Raw genomic sequence first — 21,015 nt, 5'->3', positions numbered from 1 at the left:
GGTTTGGTATACAGAATCCATTGTCAGACTCGGGGAACTGCCTACGGCTGATCAGGTGTTTGGCCAGCAGGAGGCAATAACATGTAGATTGCAATGCCCTCAGCTGTCTGGCAGCAAGCAATCATTTATGCATCCTTTTCAGGTTTGGGGAAATGCCCTCAGCCATTCCCAGCTGATTCAGCCCTGCTGACACCCTGGAATTGGCTTCCGGCACACAGGGGTGGCTCTGTTCTGAGAGGCTCTGGAAAGAGGATGGTCCCAGCAACAATACTGTTTTACAGCTGAGACTCAGAGAGCAGAGCTACTTGCCCTGTAAGTAACCAATCCCACCACCTGACCCAAAACTCACACAGTTTTCCCAATGCCCTGCTGCCTGCGCAAGGCTTCCTAGTGCCAACAAGCCGCAGCACATTCCTAACCCCCAATCACCAGACAACACAAAGTGTTTAGTATCTTTCTCTTCTTTTTATTCTAAAAAAAGTTGACAATAATAACCTGCAAATTGCAGAGAGTGGCGTGGTTTTTCACCTACCCACCCCATCGAACATCATTCTGCATTCCTCACACATCGTCCTCCCCCTTCCCTTCAAATCCCAGATGAAAACCCCTGGGGTGATGCAGGAGGCCCCCCAGAAAAAGAATCCCCACCCAGGTTCCCTCAGCAGGTGAAAGCATTCCCGAAATAGATTAGGGGAGAGGAGGCTAGGAGCTGGATCTGTTCAGCTCTGTCTCGCAGATCCAGTGGAAGGGCATCACGCACAGGTTATCATTCCATTGGCCATTGGCCCTGAAGTGGGCACAGTCCTCTTGCCCATGGTACCAATTGTCTGGCTGTCTTGGACTCCAGTTCCTAAGGAAAGCAGAAAGATGTGGGTCCTGGAAGCCGGACCCTCAGCCAAGCTGAGGAGTCCCTCTTGCCTCAAAAAAACACAGTAGGGATAGAAGGATCCAGACTAAAGGAACAGAGTACAGAGCACACACACTCACTGGAAGCCGGTCTTATAGTCTGTCCCGTCCACCCATGTCCAGGGACCATTTTGGTCATTAAGGCCAATCCAGGTGTCCACAGGGTACATGTGTTGCTGAAGAAACTTCTGGGGAGAGATGATGAGGGCAGTGACTTCAAGTAGGCCAACCAGCCTCCCAAATAAGCTCTCCCAGTCCTCACCTGCTCCTTCCAGGAGCCCACAACCACCAGGTGGGCGTCCTCCAGCTGGCAGTGCTTCTCAGCCTGGGGCCAGGTCAATCCAGAGCGAGAAAACCAGTAGCAGCTGCCTTCATACTCCAGCCAGCCAATGGGGCAGCAGGTATTTTGAGAGTCTGAGGTGGGAGTGGGGAGGTTCTGAGATGCTGCCCAGTGGGACATGGGCAGGATATGGGGCAAGGCGCTACCCTACACACCACTCACCATTGCTCTTGAGCGCAGCCATCTGACAATGCAGGGTGTTCAGGTCTTTGACCAGTTGCTGGACTCCCAGGAGCATTTCAGAATAATCTGAGACAAACAGAGGGGCAGTGGGGACAATGCAGGGGGCCCAACTGAGGGCTCTCCATACCCTCCCCAGGCCCAGGGGAGAGGACAAGGGGCCTGACCTGCTTTGAGTTCCTGCTGCTCTTTCTCCAGCTTGCTCTTCAGAGAAAACACCTTGTCATTCAGGCTACGGGCTGGAGGGGAGGGCACTCAGCACCCCAGGCTGCGCCCACCCCACCTCTGTCCTGAGAGCCCGGCCCCCACCCTTGCACTCTCACTCCTGGAGGGCCTCTCACCTGCTTGCAGTTCCTGCTCCTGCTTTTCCACCACAGCTTTCAGAGATGTTATTGTTGTTTGCAAACTGCCACCTGGAGGACATGGGGACTCAGTGCTCAGGATTCAGCTCTTTCCTGCTCCACCACAACCCCTCCCATCCAGAGCCCCTTCCAGCCAGGCTCACCCTGGGAGTGCAGTGCCTGGACCTCAGCCATCGTGTTGGAAGTGAAGTTGCTGAAAGTTGCTCTCAGGGTCTCCACATCACTCTGAATCCTGGCATCTGACCAGGCAGGTGGGACAATGAGAGCTAAGATTGCTCAGTCTTCTCTGTGCTGGCACTGAGCAGGGCACTTGACATACACTGGCTCTTTGGGTCCTCACAGCCACCCCACTTCAAGGGACAGGCACTGTTGTTATCCAAGCTTGCAGAGAGGAAACTCAGGCTTCCAGAGGTTAGGCACTTGGACTACATTACCCATGAGTAAGCAACAGAGCCAGCAGCCGTCTTTACCCACCATGATCATCATCAGTGCCTGGGTTACTGTACCCCACTATCACCCCCTTCCCTGCCCATCCTGGGACACTCACTTTTGGATCCAATCACGCAGATGCCAATCATCAGGAGAAGGATGAGGCCCAGAGAGAGCAGAAGGGGCCAGGGGCCAGAGCAGAGATGCTGCAGGAAGGCTGGGGGAGGAGGCAGCCCTGCAAGAGGAGAGGACATCAGGACATGGAGGTTGAAGACAGGAGAGACACGGGGGAGGAGCAGAGGGCCACAGGGACCTGTCAGGGATGAAGAGTGATGCTGGGGAGAGGTTGTGGTGCAGGAGATGCCCAGGCTAATGACCCCTCATGGACCAGCACAAGTTCTCAGTCACCTGGGCCCCTCATCCCTATGTCAACACGATGGCAATATGTAAGGTCTTATCATCAGGGCTGGGACGGGGGGGGGGGGGGCAGGAGGACACAGAGTGAGCCGGGGCAGCCAGGCCCTCAGCAGGCTTGTGCTTATCTGTATTGTCCAGTCAACAAATGTTTCCTTTCCAAGCATGACTATTCATTCCCCCAGTGCAAATGCTCAGACCCTTCCCCAGAGTATAGGCATCCAGGACTGCTTTGGTCCACCCTGATCCTGTCCTTCTCGAATCCTCTTCATATTGCAACCACCAGGAGCTAGAGCCTGATACCCACAGTGTGGGGGACCCTAGCAGTGCACATGGTAGAGGTGCAGATACACTGACAGCAGAAATCCTTCTAAACATATTAAGAGAGTATTTTAGGAGACACCATTATTCCTTTCCTCTTACCCTTTCTAGAACCCTGGCTTTTCTTCTCACTCTCCAAGGACTGGAGGTCTTCATACTTCATTGACATCCTTGGACCAACTCTGAGGCTGTCCAAGCTGAAATGGAGGCAGGGCCAGTGACCAGGCTGGGGCTGGAAATAGGAGACAAGGAAGGCTGGGACTAGGTTGGAGCTGAAGTCAGGGCTGGAGTTGAGGTAAGAGAAGAATTTCAGGTTGAGGATGAACCAGGGTTAGGGATATGAATGGGAATGGGCCTGGATTTGCAGCAGAGGTTGGAAGTGAGGTCAGGATTGGTTTTTGGGCTAGGGATGGGTTGAATGTGAGATTGAAGGTAAAGGTAGAGTTGGAGCTAAAGGTATTACTAGGACTGGGTCTTACATTGGGGATGAAGTAAGGTTGTGTCTCCTCCTAGGAATGGGGTCAATACTGATGTTGATGCCATGAATGCAGTGGGGCCTAAGTTTGGTGTTGATGTTGGAAATTGAAGAGAGTTGGGTTGGTGCTGGTGTTTGTAATGGGGTTAGGGCTGCATTTAGCCTGGAGGCTGAAGATGAGGCTGGAACTGTGCTAGAGATGGGGCAACCCAAATCCAGTTACATGAATAGAGTCTGAAATCTCCACCAGGTCATTGAATCTCCAAGCTGCCCTTTTATATCTCTTCCTTTTCAGTCCCAGTTGAGACCCACAGCCCCTCTCCCTGCTTTCTCTAACTCCCTCCCTGTCCCCTTGGTCTCACCTGCATCCCCAGCCCAGTTACCTGTGCAAAGTCTAGAGGCTGTGATTCTTGGGTTTGCCTTGCAGCAATGAGCAGAGTTGGATAAAATGAAATCCTGGAGAGTGGGGTAGAGGTGAGCGAGGGAGGAGTCAGGTTTGTGGCTGGAGTCCTGCTGGTCTCTGTGTCTAAAAGCCCAGGATTCTGTAACCTGGGATCTCCCTTTTCCTCAACTTTGGCAGTAAATGATAATTGGAACCCAGGCAGAGATTGTGCAAGTGAAGAAGCTATATATAGGGCCAGCTTTGCTCCCCACTTCACCACTACCACCCCCCGCCCCCCATCTGCGTCCGGGTGTGTCCTTTTCAGCTTCTGTTGAGCTCCCTTGACTTCCTCATTGTTGCCATTGTGGAGAGGAACCCCTCCTAGAGGGGTCCATAGGTACAGTTTGTTGCTTCTTCTTTGCCCCACCCAACCTTTCACTTCCTGCATCAGAATTTTCCATTATTGATAGTGCCTCCACCATTGCACACCCAGATCCAGAGGAGCCTTTTCTCAGTTCTTCCTCAATCGTAACCCAAGTCCCTGGCATCTGTGCTTCCTCTGGGGCCTGAGCCACCAAGCTCCCACAGCTCTGGCCTAGCTCTGCTCACTCTTCCCAGTAGGAGGGAAGAGGGTGAAGGACAGTAGGATCCCTGTCCAGATTGGGACAGGAGGATCTGGGGACATGAACAAACTTTGATTGAGCATCACATTAACCATTCAGTTCTCACAGAACCAATAGCAGTGGAGTAGGTGGATCTTTCTCCCACCTCCTCCCAGAATTTAACTAGAACTGAATGAAATTGGGGAATAGTCACCCTAAAATACCAGCTGAAGACTGGCTGAAGAGGAGACTTTTGAACTAGGAAGGGCAGAGACCTCCTCAAAACTGGTAGGAAAGGCAGGGAGCCAATGGGCACTGGCCCAGCACCAGGAGCTGCAGTCCAAGGGAGCAGAGGGTTCCCCCAGAGAGGAGAGAGGCCTGGACACCAGGCAGGGCACACCAACCTGGACAGCCAGAACTGGCAATAGCCACCATGCACCAACCAGCATCTGTGCTTCTAGTAGACCTGAACAGCCCAGGGCCAAAGCCCCTTTTTTAAAGGGCTGGTACACAGGATTTTCCCTCCCAGACACTCACCCTAGTTTTAGGCAAAGGGAGAACAGTGTGAACTATGAACAGTTAAAAGTGGTCCTGCCCTCATAGAACTTCCATTCTGGTGGTGACAGATACAATAAATGAGTAAGAAATATGCAATATTAGAGGCCTGGTGCATGAAATTCATGCACTTGGGGGCGGGAGGTGTCTCTCAGCCCAGCCTGCACCCTCTCACAATCCAGGACCCCTCAGGTAGGGTCTGGTCCCATCACAGCATGGCTCTGGTTCCCCAGATCCTGAGTGCGGGGGGAGGGACCCAGAGGCCAGTCAGATGGCAGCATGGCTCTATTCCCACAGCTCCCTCCCACCGCAGCACCGCGGGCAGCCGGGACCCACAGTTCCCACCCGCCATTGCTCCTCAGTCATCTGGGACCCAACCCATGCACAAATTCATCCACTGGGCCTCTAGTTTTAAATAATAGCCTTTCTGGTTAGAGTAGTCTTGGTTGTAGGTCTTTGTTTCTCATAACTTTGACTATTTCATGGAAATCCTTTCTGGCAGGAAGCGTTTCTGTTGAGGAATTAGCTGACAGTCTTATGGGAGCTCCTTTTAGGTAATTAACTGTCTTTCTATTACTGCTTTTAATTCTTTGTCTGTAACCTTTGAAATCTTAATTATGATGTGTCTTGGTGTGAACCTCTTTGGATTCATCTCATTTGGGACTCTCTTTGCATCTTGGACTTGTGTGTCTTTTTTCTTCACCAGGTTTAGGAAGTTTTCTGTCATTATTTCTTCAAAAAGTTCTTTATTTCTTGCTCTCTTTCTTCTCCTTCTGGTCCCCCTATGATGTGCCTACTGTTATCCTTCATGGTGTCCCAGAGCTCCCTTAGACCAGTGGTTCTCAGCCTTCTGGCCATTTATTTATTTATTTATTTATTGCTTAAAGCATTACAAAGGGTATTACATATGTGTCCTTTTTTTCCCCCCGCCCTTGACAATACCCCGGCTTCCCCTACCCCCCAGTGTCTTATGTCCATTGGTTATGCTCATATGCATGCATACAAGTCCTTCGGTTGATCTCTTACCCCCTTCCCTCCTGCCCCCCAACCCTCCCCGGCCTTCCCGCTGCAGTTTGACAATCTCTTTGAGGCAGCTCTGCCTCTGTATCTATTATTGTTCAAAAGTTTATAATGGTCTCTATTATCCATGAATGAGTGAGATCATGTGGTATTTTTCCTTCATTGACTGGCTTATTTCACTTAGCATAATGCTCTCCAGCTCCACCCATGCCATTGCAAATTGTAAGAGTTCCTTCTTTTTTACAGCAGCATAGTATTCCATCGTGTAGATGTACCACAGTTTTCTAATCCATTCATCTACTGATGGGCACTTAGGCTGTTTCCAGATCTTAGCTATGGTGAATTGTGCTGCTATGAACATATGGGTGCATATATCCTTTCTGATTGGTGTTTCTGGTTTCTTGGGATATATTCCTAGAAGTGGGATCACAGGGTCAAATGGGAGTTCCATTTCCAGTTTTTTGAGGAAACTCCATACTGTCTTCCATAGTGGCTGCACCAGTCTGCATTCCCACCAGCAGTGCACAAGTGTTCCTTTTTCTCCACATCCTCTCCAGCACTTGTCGTTTGTTGATTTGTTGATGATAGCCAGTCTGACAGGTGTGAGATGGTACCTATTGTTGTTTTGATTTGCATCTCTCAGATGATTAGTGACTTTGAGCATGTTTTCATATGTCTCTTGGCTTTCTGAATGTCCTCTTTTGAAAGGTGTCTATTTAGGTCCTTTGCCCATTTGAATTGGATTGTTTATCTTCCTTTTGTTAAGTTGTATGAGTTCCCTATAAATTTTGGAGATTAGGCCCTTATCAGATATGACATTGGCAAATATGTTTTCCCATGCAGTGGGTTTTCTCGTTGTTTTGTTGATGGTTTCTTTTGCTGTGCAGAAGCTTTTTATTTTGATGTACTTCTGGCCCTTTAAATACAGTTCCTCATGTTGTGACCCAACCATAAAATTATTTTTGTTGCTACTTCATAACTGTAATGTTGCTACTGTTATGAATCATAATGTAAATATCTGATATGCAGGATGGTCTTAGGCGACCCTGTGAAAGGGTCATTCAACCGCCAAAGGGGTCACGACCCACAGGTTGAGAACCACTGCCTTAGACTATCCTTATTTTTTTTATTTTCTTTTTCTGTTCTGATTGGATATTTCCTGCTACCTTGTCTACCAAATCACTGATTTGATCATCTGCTTCACCTAAACCACAATTTATACCTTCTTTTGAAGTGTAATTCTTCATTTTAGACATTGTATTCTTCACTTCTGACTGGTTCTTTATTATAGTTTCTACGTGCTCTTCTATGCTTACTATCTCTTTATGTTCTCGGTTCATCCGTTCTTCCCCTAAGTTCCTCGAGCATCCTTATAATCATCGTTTTGAACTTTGTATCTGGTAGATTGCTTGCCTCCATTTCATTTAGTTCTTTTTCTGGGAATTTCTCCTGTTCTTTTATTTGGGGATGTTTCTTTGTCTCCCCATTTTTAATTTTTTGTTGGTGTTGTTAATACTCATCCAAGGATATTTTTTCCACTGATTTTTAGAGAGAGTGGATAGGAATGGGGAGGGAAGAGAGAGAGAGAAGCACCATTTTGAGAGAGAGACACCAATTGGTTGCCTCCCACATGTGCCCCTAATTGGGCCAGGATTGAATCTGCAACCCAAGTACGTGCCCTTGACCAGGAATCGAACCCACGACCCTTTAGTGTATGAGCTGAAGCTCTAACCACTGAGAAATGCTGGCAGGTCTCTCCCCATTGTGGCTGCCTCTCTGTATTTGTTTCTATGCATTAGGCAGGTCTGCTATGATTTCCAGTCTTGGTATGGTGGTCTTATGTAGTAGTTGTCCTGTGGGGCTCAGTTACACAGTCTCCCTTATAACCTGAGCAAGGTGCTCTGGGAATGTTCCTTGTGTGGGTTATGTAAGCTATCCTGTTGTAGTTGAGTTTTGATTGCTCTTGGCCCCTCCGTGTATAAGCTTGAACCTCAGACTGGCTGACTGTGAGAATTAATCTCAACCATAGAGTATGAGATGCTGTCTGAGTGCTGACCACATTAAGTGGAATTCACCCCAGCAGGGTCTGCTGCCTGCTGAGATCTCCCTCTGAATATGCTGCTTATGGAGCTAAGTGGGTCCTGCTCTGATGTGGTCTGAAGCCCACCACTGGATGTGTTTCTCTGGGACATCCTGGGAGGGACTCCGGTGCATGTTGATGTCAGATGCTGCCTGTGGCTGGCCCTGGGCTACCTGTTTGGAGCAACAAAGCAATCCACCATTTGTGGCTGTCTCTGTTGGGCCTGTGTGTGCATGGGAGGGGTCAAGATGTGCACCAAAGATGGCTTCCAACATCATCAAGCGCAGGAACAGGTCAGCAAAAGGCCTAAGACACTCCAAGATGTGCTTCCACTGCCTCTGCATTCTGGCTGCCCATTAGGTTCAGTCACTGAAAGAGCTTCTGGCAGTATGGGACTTGTATTAAGAAGGTTCTTAGTGATTCATCAGGTACCCAGTCTGATGATTTTCATGTGAAGCTGATGGGCAGGGAAAAGTGAAGTTGTGCTGCCTCCAGGGGATAATTTTGTCCTTCCCATACTTTCCCTCTGATATCAACCTCTTTATTTTTAAAATATTTTTATTGATTTCAGAGAGGAAAGGAGTGGGAGAGAGAGATAGAAACATCAATGATGAGAGAGAATCATTGATCAGCTGCCTCTTGCATCGCCTCAAACTGGGGATCGAGCCTGTAACTCAGGCATATGCCCTGACCAGGAATCGAACAGTGAACTTCTGGTTCCTAGGTTGACGCTCAACCACTCAGCCATGCCAGCTGAGCCTCTGTATTGTTAATTAATTTTAATGGGCACCTTTCTATATGCCAGGCAGTTGTCTGGGTGCAAGTAATACCACAATGCATGGGTCCTGGCCTCTCTTAATGGGAACCCTTAGTTATGGGCTGGTCCTTTACAGGGTGTCCCAATATGCTTCCCCTGTATGCCAAATTGATTGAAAAACATAGCAATCTCCATGCCTCCCTATATCCATTCTCTCCACATTGTGACTTTGTAGCTCCTCCCATCAAAAGGTGTTCTATTTCCTGACTCCTAGAAGCGGGGCTGCCTTATGATTTACTCTGGCCAACAGGAGTTAACAGAAGTGATGCTTCAGTTCCAAAACTAAGACTGCAGAGTCCTTGCACTCTTCCAGTTACTCTTTTGGAACCCTGTCCAAAGGCAGAATGCGAATCAGCCCAGGCTAGGCTAGAATGACCCAGTCATCCCATTGTCCCAGCCTGTAGCCAGGCAAATGTCAGACACGGAAGTGACACTGTCCTAGACCAGCTCCCAGCCAACCCACCAGCTGGCCTCAAATGCATGAACGAGACCAGCTAAGGTGAGTCAAGCCTTGTCAGACCAAAAAACACCCAGGTGACCTATAGACTCATGGGCTATAACAGATGTTTATTGTTTTAAGCCGCTAATTGCGGTAGATTGTTAACAATAACTAACCAATACAACTGGGGATGTTATCTGCTTCTCCTAGCAACTTTGGGATATTCAAAGAAGTTAAAGAATCATCTTTCATTATCACCCTAAGTTTAAACAGTGTTTAAGTGACAGAAAATAATGGAACTCAATCTATAGGAAAGAAAATGCTCTTTTCACTATAACATAGGACTTTCCCAGGCCTCACCTAGTTTCTTCATTCTGTTATTTTATCGTTGCTAAAAATTAGTCTGTGTGTAATACATAAGGTTTCACAAAAGAGTATATACTGTGTGGTTTCATTTATATGAAATTCTGGGAGATTTTTGGGATGAAGGAAATTTTCTACACCTTGTTGGAGTGGTAGTTACGTAGGTATTTATATTTCTCAAAAGTCATCTCTACTCTTTCAATGAGTTCATTTTACTATGTAAGAATTGTATCTCAATAAAATTTATTTTTAAGGTTACAAATCTGGGTTGGCAAAGCGAAAGGGAACTCTTATGTACTACTGGTGGGAATGTAAATTGGTGCAACCACTATGAAAAATAATATGGAGCTTTCTGCAAAAATTAAAAATAGAACTACCATATGATCCAGCAATCCCACTTCTGGGAATATATGCAAATGAAGTGAAAATGGTTTATCTGCATCCCATGTTCATTGTAGCATTATTAACAATAGCCTCGCCAGCACCGGTTTGGCTCAGTGGATAGAGCGTCGGCCTGCGGACTGAAGCGTCCCGGGTTCGATTCCGGTCAAGGGCATGTACCTTGGTTGCGGGCACATCCCCAGTGGGACATGTGCAGGAGGCAGCTGATCGATGTTTCTCTCTCATCGATGTTTCTAACTCTCTATTCCTCTCCCTTCCTCTCTGTAAAAAATCAATAAAATATATTTTAAAAAAAGATTAGTCATAACTAATATCTCTCTTTATAAAAAAAAACAAAAACAAAAAAACAATAGCCTAGATATGGGAACAACCTAAGTGTTCATCAGTGGATGAATAGATAGAGAAGATGTGGTATATATGAGCAATGAGATATTATTCATTCACGAGATAGAGGGAAATCCTGCTATTTGTCACAACATGAATGGACTTTGAGGGCATTATACCAAGTGAAATAAGCCAGACCAAGAAAGACAGACACTGCATGGCATCACTTATATGTGGAATCTGAAAATATCAAATTCATAGTAAGAAATAGTAGAAAAGTGGTTGCCTGGGTGGTGGGGGTATAAAATATGGAGAGGTTGGTAAAAGGGTACCAACTTTCAGTTATAAAATGAATAGGTCTGAGGCTCTAATGTAAAACGTGGTGACTATAGTTGATCACACTGTATAGTATAAGTGACATTTGCGAAGAAAATAGAACTTAAGTATTCATACAAAAAAATAAATATGTAAAATTATAGATGTGTTCATTAACTAAATGGGGTCTTTCCTTTACTATATATATCAAATCACAACCATGTATACTTTAAGTAACTTAAAGTTTTATATGTCAATTATACCTCAATAAAGCTGAAATTTAATTTTTAAAAGCACCTTAGGAACTCTATACAAGTTAAGGAGAAAAGTTAAGGAGAAAAAAATTCAAAATGATGGCAGTGTTCCAATCTCCCAGGACTCATTTCTCTCCCACAGAGATCTTGTTAGGGGTGTCTGGGGAAGAATCCCTCCCCCATCCCTGCCATGTCCATGGCTCGATGGTCCACAGGAAGTAGCTCTAAGACACTCCTATCTGGACCTGCTAATGCTGGCCTCACAGATCCAGCGGTAGAGCCTCTGGCAGACGTCGTCATTCCATTTGCCATCCGGGTGGAAGTGGGCACAGTCCTCACCTCCACCCAGCCCGTGCCCCTGCCAGTCGTCTGGCTGGCCCGGCTTCCAGTTCCTGAGGGGGAAGGGCAACAGCAAGTTGGGAAAGTCAGATGGAACAGAGTGGGGGTGGGGAGAAGAGGCTGTAGGTCAGATCCTCCAGGAGGGGAGGAAGAGCACAGAAAGCAAATGTACTCACTTGAAGTTGGTCTCATAGTCTGTTCCATCCACCCATTTCCAGGCTCCTTCAGGATCACTGAGGCCCATCCAGGTATATGAGGAGCCTATGTGCTTCTGGACAAAAGTCTGGGACGACAGAATGACAATAATGTCTTCTCCCCATCCCGACCAACTCCTTGGACGAGGAGTTCTGAACTTTACACGTTCATTATATCAGTTGAGGGGATTTGGGATGTTTATCCCAATGCCCAGGCCAATTGCCGTCAAGCTCTGCTTTAACAACAGAGACTGGCAATTCCATCATTGTGCGAACATCATAGAGTGCACCTAACAAGCTGGATGGGATAGCCTACCGCACACCTAGGCCGTGGCCTATTGCTCCTAGGCTATCGGCCTGTGTGGTGTGTTACTCTACAAAACCACAAGAGATGATAAAATCAAACACAAGAGGAAAGGATGCACAAAAGAGTCACAGTAAACACAAGGTGTATGATATGAGGCTGCTGCCAGCAAAACACAGCATACGTTTAAACAACAAACTTTTTTTATAAGTAGAAAGAATACACTTTAACATAATAATAGTATCTATATATCTAAACAGGTAATATGCAAATTAGCCGGGCATCACCATTGCATTCTGCCCCAAGCCCCAGCAGACACACACCAGGGGTGGGGGTGGCGGCAGCGGCCGAAGTGAAGCAGCCCCAGTCCCAGATACCTGGCAGTGGCAGGAGCAAAGCAACCTGGGTTCCGGGTGCCTGGCAGCAGCCAGAGCAAAGAAGCCTGGGTCCTGGGTGCCGGAGGGAAGCTGCTGCCGGCAGCCAGGGGAAGGAAGGCCTATTCTTGCACAAACCTTTGTGCATCAGGCCTCTAGTCCTATCTAAAAAAAAAAAAGAGTAATATATAAATTAACCGTCACTCCGCAACAAAAATGGCAGTGCCCATAGTGGCTGGGACAGGATGATGGCAATGTCGCCCGGCAATGTGAGCCCAGCGTCCGCACCCCAGCCGTGTGGAAGGAGGGAAGGGGAGGGCCTTCAGGCTGGAGGCTGGGGTGAGGGACACTGGTGTCATTGCAGACCAGGCTGAGGAACACTCCCCCGCCCCCAACCCTGTGCACGAATTTCGTCCACCAGGCCTCTAGTAGTATCATAAATGCATAAATCAGTAAAAGTTGTTTATTACCATTTGCAAGTACACTATACTGTGCATAATTGTAAGTGCTGTGCTTTTATACATATGACTGGCAGTGAGGTAGGTCTGTTCACACCAGCATCAGCACACACACCTGAGCAATGTGCTACGCTACATCATGACGGCTACTGCCCACTAGGTGAAAGGAATTTTCGGCTCTAGTCTAATCTTATGAGACGACTGTTATCTCTTTGGTCCATCCTTGCTGAAATGTCATTGTGTGGCCCATGATTATAAATCCCTCAGGTGTGGCTCACATCGCCATGGTCTTAAAGCTCCCTGGTGATACCAGTGTGCAGCAAGAGTGGAGAACCGTTTCTTTAGTGAGGCCAGTTCTCAGGACCTGAGCTCAGACCTGAGCCCTCACCTGCTCCTCTCTGGAGTTGATGACAACCAGGTGGGCATTCTGCAGCTGGCAGTACTTCTCGGCTTCGGGCCAGGGCTTCCCAGTACCAGAGACCCAGTAGCAGCTGCCTTCATACTTCAGCCAGTTAATGGGACAGCAGGTATTTTGAGAGTCTGAGGTGGAAAGGGAGGAGGATCTCATATGCTGCCCAACATGGGCAGAATATGGGGCTAGGCACTGCTCTCCACCACTCACCATTTCTCTTGAGCGCAGCCATCTGACAATTCAGGGAGTTCAGGCCTTTGACGAGTTGCTGGACTTGCAGGAGCATTTCAGAATGACCTGAGGCACACAGAAGGGCAGTGGGGACAATGCAGGGGGGCCGGCTGAGGGCCCTCCATGCTCTCCCACCACATCAGGCCCAGGGGCAGGGGAGAAGGGGCCTGACCTGCTTTGAGTTCCTGCTGCTCTTTCTCCAGCTTGCTCTCCAGAGAAAACACCGTGTCATTCAGGCTACGGGCTGGAGGGGAGGGCACTCAGCACCCCAGGCTGCGCCCACCCCACCTCTGTCCTGAGAGCCCGGCCCCCACCCTTGCACACTCACTCCTGGAGGGCCTATCACCTGCTTGCAGTTCCTGCTCCTGCTTTTCCACCACAGCTTTCAGAGATGTTATTGTTGTTTGCAAACTGCCACCTGGAGGACATGGGGACTCAGTGCTCAGGATTCAGCTCTTTCCTGCTCCACCACAACCCCTCCCATCCAGAGCCCCTTCCAGCCAGGCTCACCCTGGGAGTGCAGTGCCTGGACCTCAGCCATCGTGTTGGAAGTGAAGTTGCTGAAAGTTGCTCTCAGGGTCTCCACATCATTCTGAATCCTGGCATCTGACCAGGCAGGTGGGACAATGAGAGCTAAGATTGCTCAGTCCTGTCTGTGCTGACACTCAGCAGGGCACTTGACATACATTGGCTCATTGGGTCCTCACAGCCACCCCACTTCAAGGGACAGGCACTGTTGTTATCCAAGCTTGCAGAGGAGGAAACTCAGGCTTCCAGAGGTTACCAGGGGTGGGCAAACTTTTTGACTCGAGGGCCACAATGGGTTTTTTTTTTAAATATATTTTATTGATTTTTTACAGAGAGGAAGGGAGAGAGATAGAGAGTTAGAAACATCGATGAGAGAGAAACATCGATCAGCTGCCTCCTGCAATCTCCCACTGGGGATGTGCCCGCAACCCAGGTACATGCCCCCGACCGGAATCGAACCTGGGACCTTTCAGTCCGCAGGCTGACGCTCTATCCACTGAGCCAAACCGGTTTCGGCGCCACAATGGGTTCTTAAACTGGACTGGAGGGCCGGAACAAAAGCATGGATGGAGTGTTTGTGTGAACTAATATAAATTCAAAGTAAACATCATTACATAAAAGGGTACGGTCTTTTTTTTTTTTTTTTTTTAGTTTTATTCATTTCAAACGGGCCGGATCCGGCCCTCGGGCCGTAGTTTGCCCATGGCTGGGTTAGGCACTTGGACTACATTACCCATGAGTAAGCAACAGAGCCAGCAGCTGCCTTTACCCACCATGATCATCATCAGTGCCTGGGTTACTGTGCCCACTATCGCCCCTTCCCTGACCATCCTGGGACACTCACTTTTGTATCCAATCACGCAGATGCCAATCATCAGGAGAAGGATGAGGCCCAGAGAGAGCAGAAGGGGCCAGGGGCCAGAGCAGAGATGCTGCAGGAAGGCTGGGGGAGGAGGCAGCCCTGCAAGAGGAGAGGACATCAGGACATGGAGGTTGAGGACAGGAGAGACACAGGGGAGGAGCAGAGGGCCACAGGGACCTGTCAGGGATGAAGAGTGATGCAGGTAAAGCTGGGGAGAGGCTGTGGTGCAGGAGATGCCCAGGCATCTGACCCCTCATGGACCAGCACAAGTTCTCAGTCACACAGACCCCCTCTCCTCCAGAAACACATGATGATGACATGTAAGGTCTTATCATCAGGCCTGGAACAGGGGGCAGGAGGTCACAGAGGGAGCCGGGGCAGCCAGGCCCTCAGCAGGCTCGTGCTTATCTGTATTGTCAGGTTAGCCACCGTTTTTCTTCCAAGCATGACTGTTCACTATCCCAGTGTAAATGCTCATGACCTTCCCCAGGGTATAGCAGCCAGGACTGCTTTGGTCCACTCTGATCCTGTCCTTCAGAGGATTGTGAATCCTCTTCATACGGGAGCCCCCTCAGAGTGGGAGAGCCCAGCAGTGGACATGGTAGAGGTGCAGATATACCATGACAACAGATATCCTTCTAAAATATTAACGAAAATATTTTAGAAGACACCATTTCTCCTTTCCTCTTACCATTTCTAGAACCCTGGCTTTTCTTCTCACTCTCCAAGGACTGGAGGTCTTCATATTTCACTGACATCCTTGAACCAACTCTGAAATGCAGGCAGGGCCAGAGACCAGGCTAGGGATGGAGTTAGGGCAGTGGTCGGCAAACTCATTAGTCAACAGAGCCAAATATCGACAGTACGACAATTGAAATTACTTTTGAGAGCCAAATTTTTTAAACTTAAGCTATATAGGTAGGTACATTGTTAGTAACTTAATTAGGGTACTCCTAAGTCTTAGGAAGAGCCACACTCAAGGGGCCAAAGAGCCACATGTGGCTCGCGAGCCGCAGTTTGCCAAACACGGAGTTAGGGGATGGAGGAGGTTGGAGCTGAAGTCAAGGATGATGTCAAGGTAAGAGAAGTTCAGGTTGAGGATGAGTCAAGGGTTAGGGAGAGGAATGGGAATGGGCCTAGGTTTGCAGCAGAGGTTGGAAGTGGGGTCAGGATTGGTCTCTGGGCTGGGGTTAGATTGAATGTGGGAATGAAGGTGAAGGTAAAGTTGGAGCTAAATATGTGACTAGGATTGGGTCTAACATTGGGGATGCAATTGAGTTTGCATCTCCTTCTTTGATCTTGGTTAATACTTCAGCTTGGACCTGAAGTTGGAAACAGAAGAGAGTCAATTTGGGGTCTGTGTTAAGATTCATGTTGACTTTGGGGCTGAAGCTACGTTTGGGGGTTAAAGGAGAAGATGGTGTTTCTAATGAGGTTAGGACTGAGGCTGGGCTGGGGCTAGAGATGGGGCTGGAGATGGGGCTGAGTGAGTCTCAGTTTGTGACCGAGGTTTGGCTGTCATATTTCAACCTGAATCCAGTTAAGTGAATGAGTCTAAAATTTCCACTTGGCCACTAAATCTCCAAGCTGCCCTTTTATATCTCTTTCTATTCCATCTCTCTTGAGACCCACAGCTCTTTCTTCCTGCTTTCTCTAACTCCCTCCCTGTACCTTTGGTCTCACCTGCATCCCCAGCCCAGTTACCTGTGCAAAGTCTGGAGGCTGTGATTCTTGGGTTTGCCACGCAGCAATGAGCAGAGTTGGATGAAATGAAATCCTGGAGAGTGGGGTAGAGGTGCCTGGGGGAGGAGTCGAATAAATGACTGGAGTCCTGCTGGTCTCAGTGTCTGAAAGCCCAGGAGTCTATACTCTGGGATCTCTCATTTCCTTGACTTTGGGCAGTAAATAATAATCAGATCACAGGCTGAGACTGCGTGTTTGGGGTGTTAGCTATGAAGCCAGCTTTGCTCTCCTCCTCCAGTGTATGTCTCCTCCCTTTCCGCTTCTTTCAGCCTTCCTAACTTCCTCATTTTTATGATTGTGAAATGAGTCCTGACCAGAAGGGATAAGTGGTCATTGGGCATCATAGTGACTGGTTGACCGGTCGTAACGATTGCTTAGGCTTTTATATATAGAAGATTTGGTGTTGTTTTGTTTTAAATATATGACCATGGCTTATAAACAGCTTCTAACTGGATTTTTTTTTTTTACCCAACCTAAGATTTTCTGTCCATTTCTTAGAATTAAACCTATTTACTATTCACATTTATTATATTATTAATACTACTAGAGGCCTGGTGCATGACATTCATGCACTGGGGTGGGGGTCCCTCAGCCCAGCCTGTGCCTTCTCACAGTCTGGGACCCCTCAGGGGATGTCTGCTTAGGGGTTCTTAGTGCTGCCGCAGAGGCAAGAGAGGCTCCCGCCACCGCTGCTGCACTTGCCAGTTGTGAGCCTGGCTCTGGCTGAGCAGTGTTCCCCCTGTGGGAGCACAGTGACCACCAGGGGGCAGCTCCTGCTTTGAGCATATGCCCCTTGACGGTCAGTGTGCATCATAGCTACTAGTCATTCTGCCATTCGGTCAATTTGCATATTAGCCTTTTATTATATAGGACTAGAGGCTGGTGCATGAAAATTCATGCACTGGAGGGGGGTCCCTCAGCCCAGCCTACCCCCTCTGACAGTCCGGGAGCCCTCAGAGGCAGCAGACAACCTGGCGATCAGGGGAAGGTGATGCCCCCATCACACCTCTGCTGCTGCCACTGCCGGCAGCACAAGCCTCAGCCGGCCCTGGTTACCGGAGTCTCGGGTAGCCCTGGGCGGCTGGGCAGCCACCATCTCAGGCTTGCCTTCACCTTAGGCTGGCCCTGGGTGGCTGGGAGGTTGAGGGGACTGGGGAACTCAGGCCTCAGGCTGGCCCTGGGTGGCTGGGAGGCTGAGGGGACTGGGGAACTCAGGAGGCAGGCACCCTGGTGGGGCGGAGGGGACTGGGCACCATCATCTTGTGGCTGTGGGTGCTGCCATCTTTGAGGGTGGGGCAGGCAATTAGCATAGTCCCTCCTTATTGGCTGTGGGCACCGCCATCTTTGTGATGGCATGAGGGTCAATTAGCATATTCCCTCTTTATTAGATAGGATAATTTATTTTTGCTATATAATTTTATGGGGGGGGGGTGTTTGTTTTTATCCCTCATCCAAGGATATTTTCCATTGATTTTTTTTCCAAATTATAAGAGAAAGTTTATTTAGAAAGTTACAAGGTAGTAGAAGTGAGCCAGCTGGGCTGCATAGGCTCAGGAAACAACTTACAGAGGCAAAAGAAGAACCCTTGGAGCTTAGGAGAGGGAAAGGCAAAGGTAACATGCTGGGGGGGGAGGGACCAAAAATGCCTTTCTCCACCCTCCCCTCCTCCACCCCCAGCTTTTCTCCCACGCAGAACCTCTTCCAAGCGGCAGACCCCTTGGTGGGCAGAGACCACCGCAGGGCTCCGAGTGATCCCTCTTAGGAGGCTGGAGTCTAGCACACACAGAGCAGGTAAAATAAGCAATTTGGAATTTTTCCCAGTGATTTTTAGAGAGAGTGGAAGGGAGGGGGAGAGACACAGAGAGAGAAACATCGATATGAGAGTAACACATCGATTGAGTGCTTCCCGCACATGCCCCAACCAGGGCTGGAGGATCCAGCCTACAACAAAGGTACATGCCCTTAACCGGAATGGAGTCTAGGACCCTTCAGTCTGTAGACAAATGCTCTATTCACTGAACCAAACTGACCAGGACTATAATTTTATGTTTTGATCTGCCATATTTTCTTTCCTTTTTTTCCCTGACTTTGACAGGTTGTTGTTGTTTTGTTATTGTTGTTTTTGCATTTTCTTTCTTAAAATGGTTTAGAAAACTTCTTGCTTCTATTTTTCAGTGTTTCCCTTCAAAATTTTCTCACTGGGTTGTCGTAAATGTTTCCCTCCACGTCCCGCGTGGTTCAGGGTTCAATATCTGGAAGAGGAGCCGCACACAAATGAAATAGAAAAGACAAGAGATAATTTGGAAATATTGGGGGACCAGGCGGGTAAGTCCAACTCAAGAGGAAGGACTTCCGCCCGTGCTCAGGCAGCACCGACCTTTTATAGTCTGAGGTAAACAATGCAGTGGTTACCATAGTTACAGTTCTTGTGAGTTTCACCTGTTTTGATCATGTTTACACTCCCTGCACTTCCCTCAGCCCATTAGCTTCCCAGGTAAGATCTGGGAGTGTTATAAGGCCAAGCCTAATTATGCTTAGAGGACTGAGCCCTCTCAGCTGGGACTTGTTTATGACTTTGCCAGCAGGTCAGTCCGAGGCTCAACCCTATATCAGTTTCCCACACTGGGTATCTTTTATTGTTCTATTGAATAGTAAAGTTATTTTATCCTGTTCCCAAAAAGTTAATTGGCATTCAGATCACACTTGCATTGTGTTTATATGTAATTTCTCTGACATTTATAGACCATAAATGCCACCTTCAAACAGCAGAATACACATTAATTGTAAGTACTACATAGAACTTAACTTGAAGATATATCATATCATGGATCATACAACAAACTTTAACAAACGTGAACAAATTAAAATTTTATAACATATGTACTCAGATCATAATGGAATTTAACTAGAAATCAATAACAGCAATGTAATTTAAAAATCACCAGAACCCAGGAATTAAGCAACCTGTTTCTAAATAATCCATGGATCATAGACAAAGTCTCAAGAGAAACAAGGTACTAATTTTGAACTCAACTACAATTAAAATACAGCGTATCAAATTTGTTTTAAAAAGGAACACAAGGAAAAGAGGCCCGTGACCTGGTGCTATTGTGGTGGTCAAGATGTTCTTCACAGCAGGCATCCAACACCAGCCTCTCATTGGATCCTCTGGTGCCTTCGAGAACCCCTAGGGCAGTGATGGCAAACCTTTTGAGCTGGGCATGTCAGCATTTTGAAAAGCCCTAACTTAACTCTGGTGCCGTGTCACACATAGAAATTTTTTGATATTTGCAACCATAGTAAAACAAAGATTTAGGTTTTTGATATTTATTTTATATATTTAAATGCCATTTAACAAAGAAAAATCAACCAAAAAAAATGAGTTCGCATGTCATAGGTTCGCCATCACTGCCCTAGGGGACCCTCTCACCATGGAAGTCCCTCATGAGGACCATGAACTCTCTGGCTTCCCACTGTGATGGTCACCATGGGTTCCTGCCCCAGATGGCAGCTGTGCACCCACAGTCTCTTTCAGCCTCACTTCCTATAGGGCTCAGGCCTGACATCCATGGAGTCCACTAGGCCTCCTTGTCCTGGCAGATGGCCAAGTATAGCCTGATTCGCTGATGAATGGGACAGCTCCAGCCCAGGTTTACATCTGAAATTTCCTTGAAATAATCTCCTTAACTCCCTCCTCTCTTACAGAGGCTGGGAAGAGTGGTGGTTGCTTGTTTTCCCCTCTGCCTACATGGGTTCAACTCCTGTTTTAATGTCCGGGCTTTTACCAATAATCATTTTCAGCTTCAGAAACCCAGCAAAATTTTTATGAAAACAGGAAAAGTGTCATTAACTTCCTATTTGATGTGGCTGTCACTTTTCAGTTCCTTAATTGAGATTGCCAAGATTGTATTTATCACATTAATCTTTTCGGAAATGGATCTTTGTTACGAAGATAGAAAGACAAGCTGCACACTTGGAGAAAATATTCACAAACTACATAGCCAACAAAAAACTGACATCAAGCCCTAACCGGTTTGGCTCAGTGGATAGAGCATCGGCCTGCGGACTGAAGGGTCCCAGGTCTGATTCTGGTCAAGGGCATGTACCTTGGTTGTGGGCACATCCCCAGTAGGGAGTGTGCAGGAGGCAGCCAATCGATGTGTCTCTCTCATCAATGTTTCTAACTCTATTCCTTTCTAAAAAAATCAATAATAAAATATATATTTTTTTAAAAACTGACATCAAGAATATATAAGGAATTCTCAAAACTCAACAGTGAAAAAACAAAACACAAATAATCCAATTGGAAATTGGCAAACACACACACACACACACACACACACACACACATGAAAAGACATTTCTTCAAAGAGAATTACAGATAGAAAATAAGCACATGAGCCCAGCTGGCATGGCTCAGTGATTGAGTGTCAACCTATGAACCAGGAGGTCATGGTTCGATTCCTCATCAGGGCAAATGCTCAGGTTTCTGGCTCGATCCCCAGTGGGGGTTGTGCAGGAGGCAACTGATCAGTTATTCTCTCTCATCATTAATATTTCTATCTCTCTCTCCTCCCTTCCTCCCCGGAA

At 47.6% G+C, this 21,015-nt stretch overlaps 2 protein-coding genes across 2 annotated transcripts in view; both read right to left on the bottom strand.

The window, feature by feature from the left end:
- Positions 1 to 585: 585 nt before the first annotated feature.
- LOC102434048 (asialoglycoprotein receptor 1-like) lies at positions 586 to 16,593 on the bottom strand. Its single transcript, XM_014447295.2, is given in 10 exon segments — positions 586 to 850; positions 988 to 1,094; positions 1,169 to 1,320; positions 1,409 to 1,495; positions 1,594 to 1,665; positions 1,768 to 1,839; positions 1,932 to 2,027; positions 2,336 to 2,452; positions 3,055 to 3,184; positions 16,387 to 16,593. Coding segments are annotated over 9 exon segments (933 nt in total). The 5' UTR covers positions 3,122 to 3,184; positions 16,387 to 16,593; the 3' UTR covers positions 586 to 687.
- The window catches only part of LOC102431335 (C-type lectin domain family 10 member A-like), a 21,583-nt gene continuing 11,656 nt past the window's right edge, over positions 11,089 to 21,015 (bottom strand). The window contains exons 8-10 of the mRNA XM_023746194.1: positions 13,038 to 13,189; positions 11,496 to 11,602; positions 11,089 to 11,372 (exon numbers count right to left, since the gene is read on the bottom strand). Of these exons, the coding sequence (XP_023601962.1) occupies positions 11,216 to 11,372; positions 11,496 to 11,602; positions 13,038 to 13,189 (416 nt within the window). The 3' untranslated portion in view covers positions 11,089 to 11,215. The remainder of the gene's footprint in view (positions 11,373 to 11,495; positions 11,603 to 13,037; positions 13,190 to 21,015) is intronic.

The sequence above is a fragment of the Myotis lucifugus genome, unplaced genomic scaffold, assembly GCF_000147115.1.
Source record: "Myotis lucifugus unplaced genomic scaffold, Myoluc2.0 scaffold_634, whole genome shotgun sequence".
Lineage (NCBI taxonomy): Eukaryota > Metazoa > Chordata > Mammalia > Chiroptera > Vespertilionidae > Myotis > Myotis lucifugus.
Note: the sequence above shows the minus strand (reverse complement) of the source record. Positions and strands in the feature narration are given on the sequence as shown.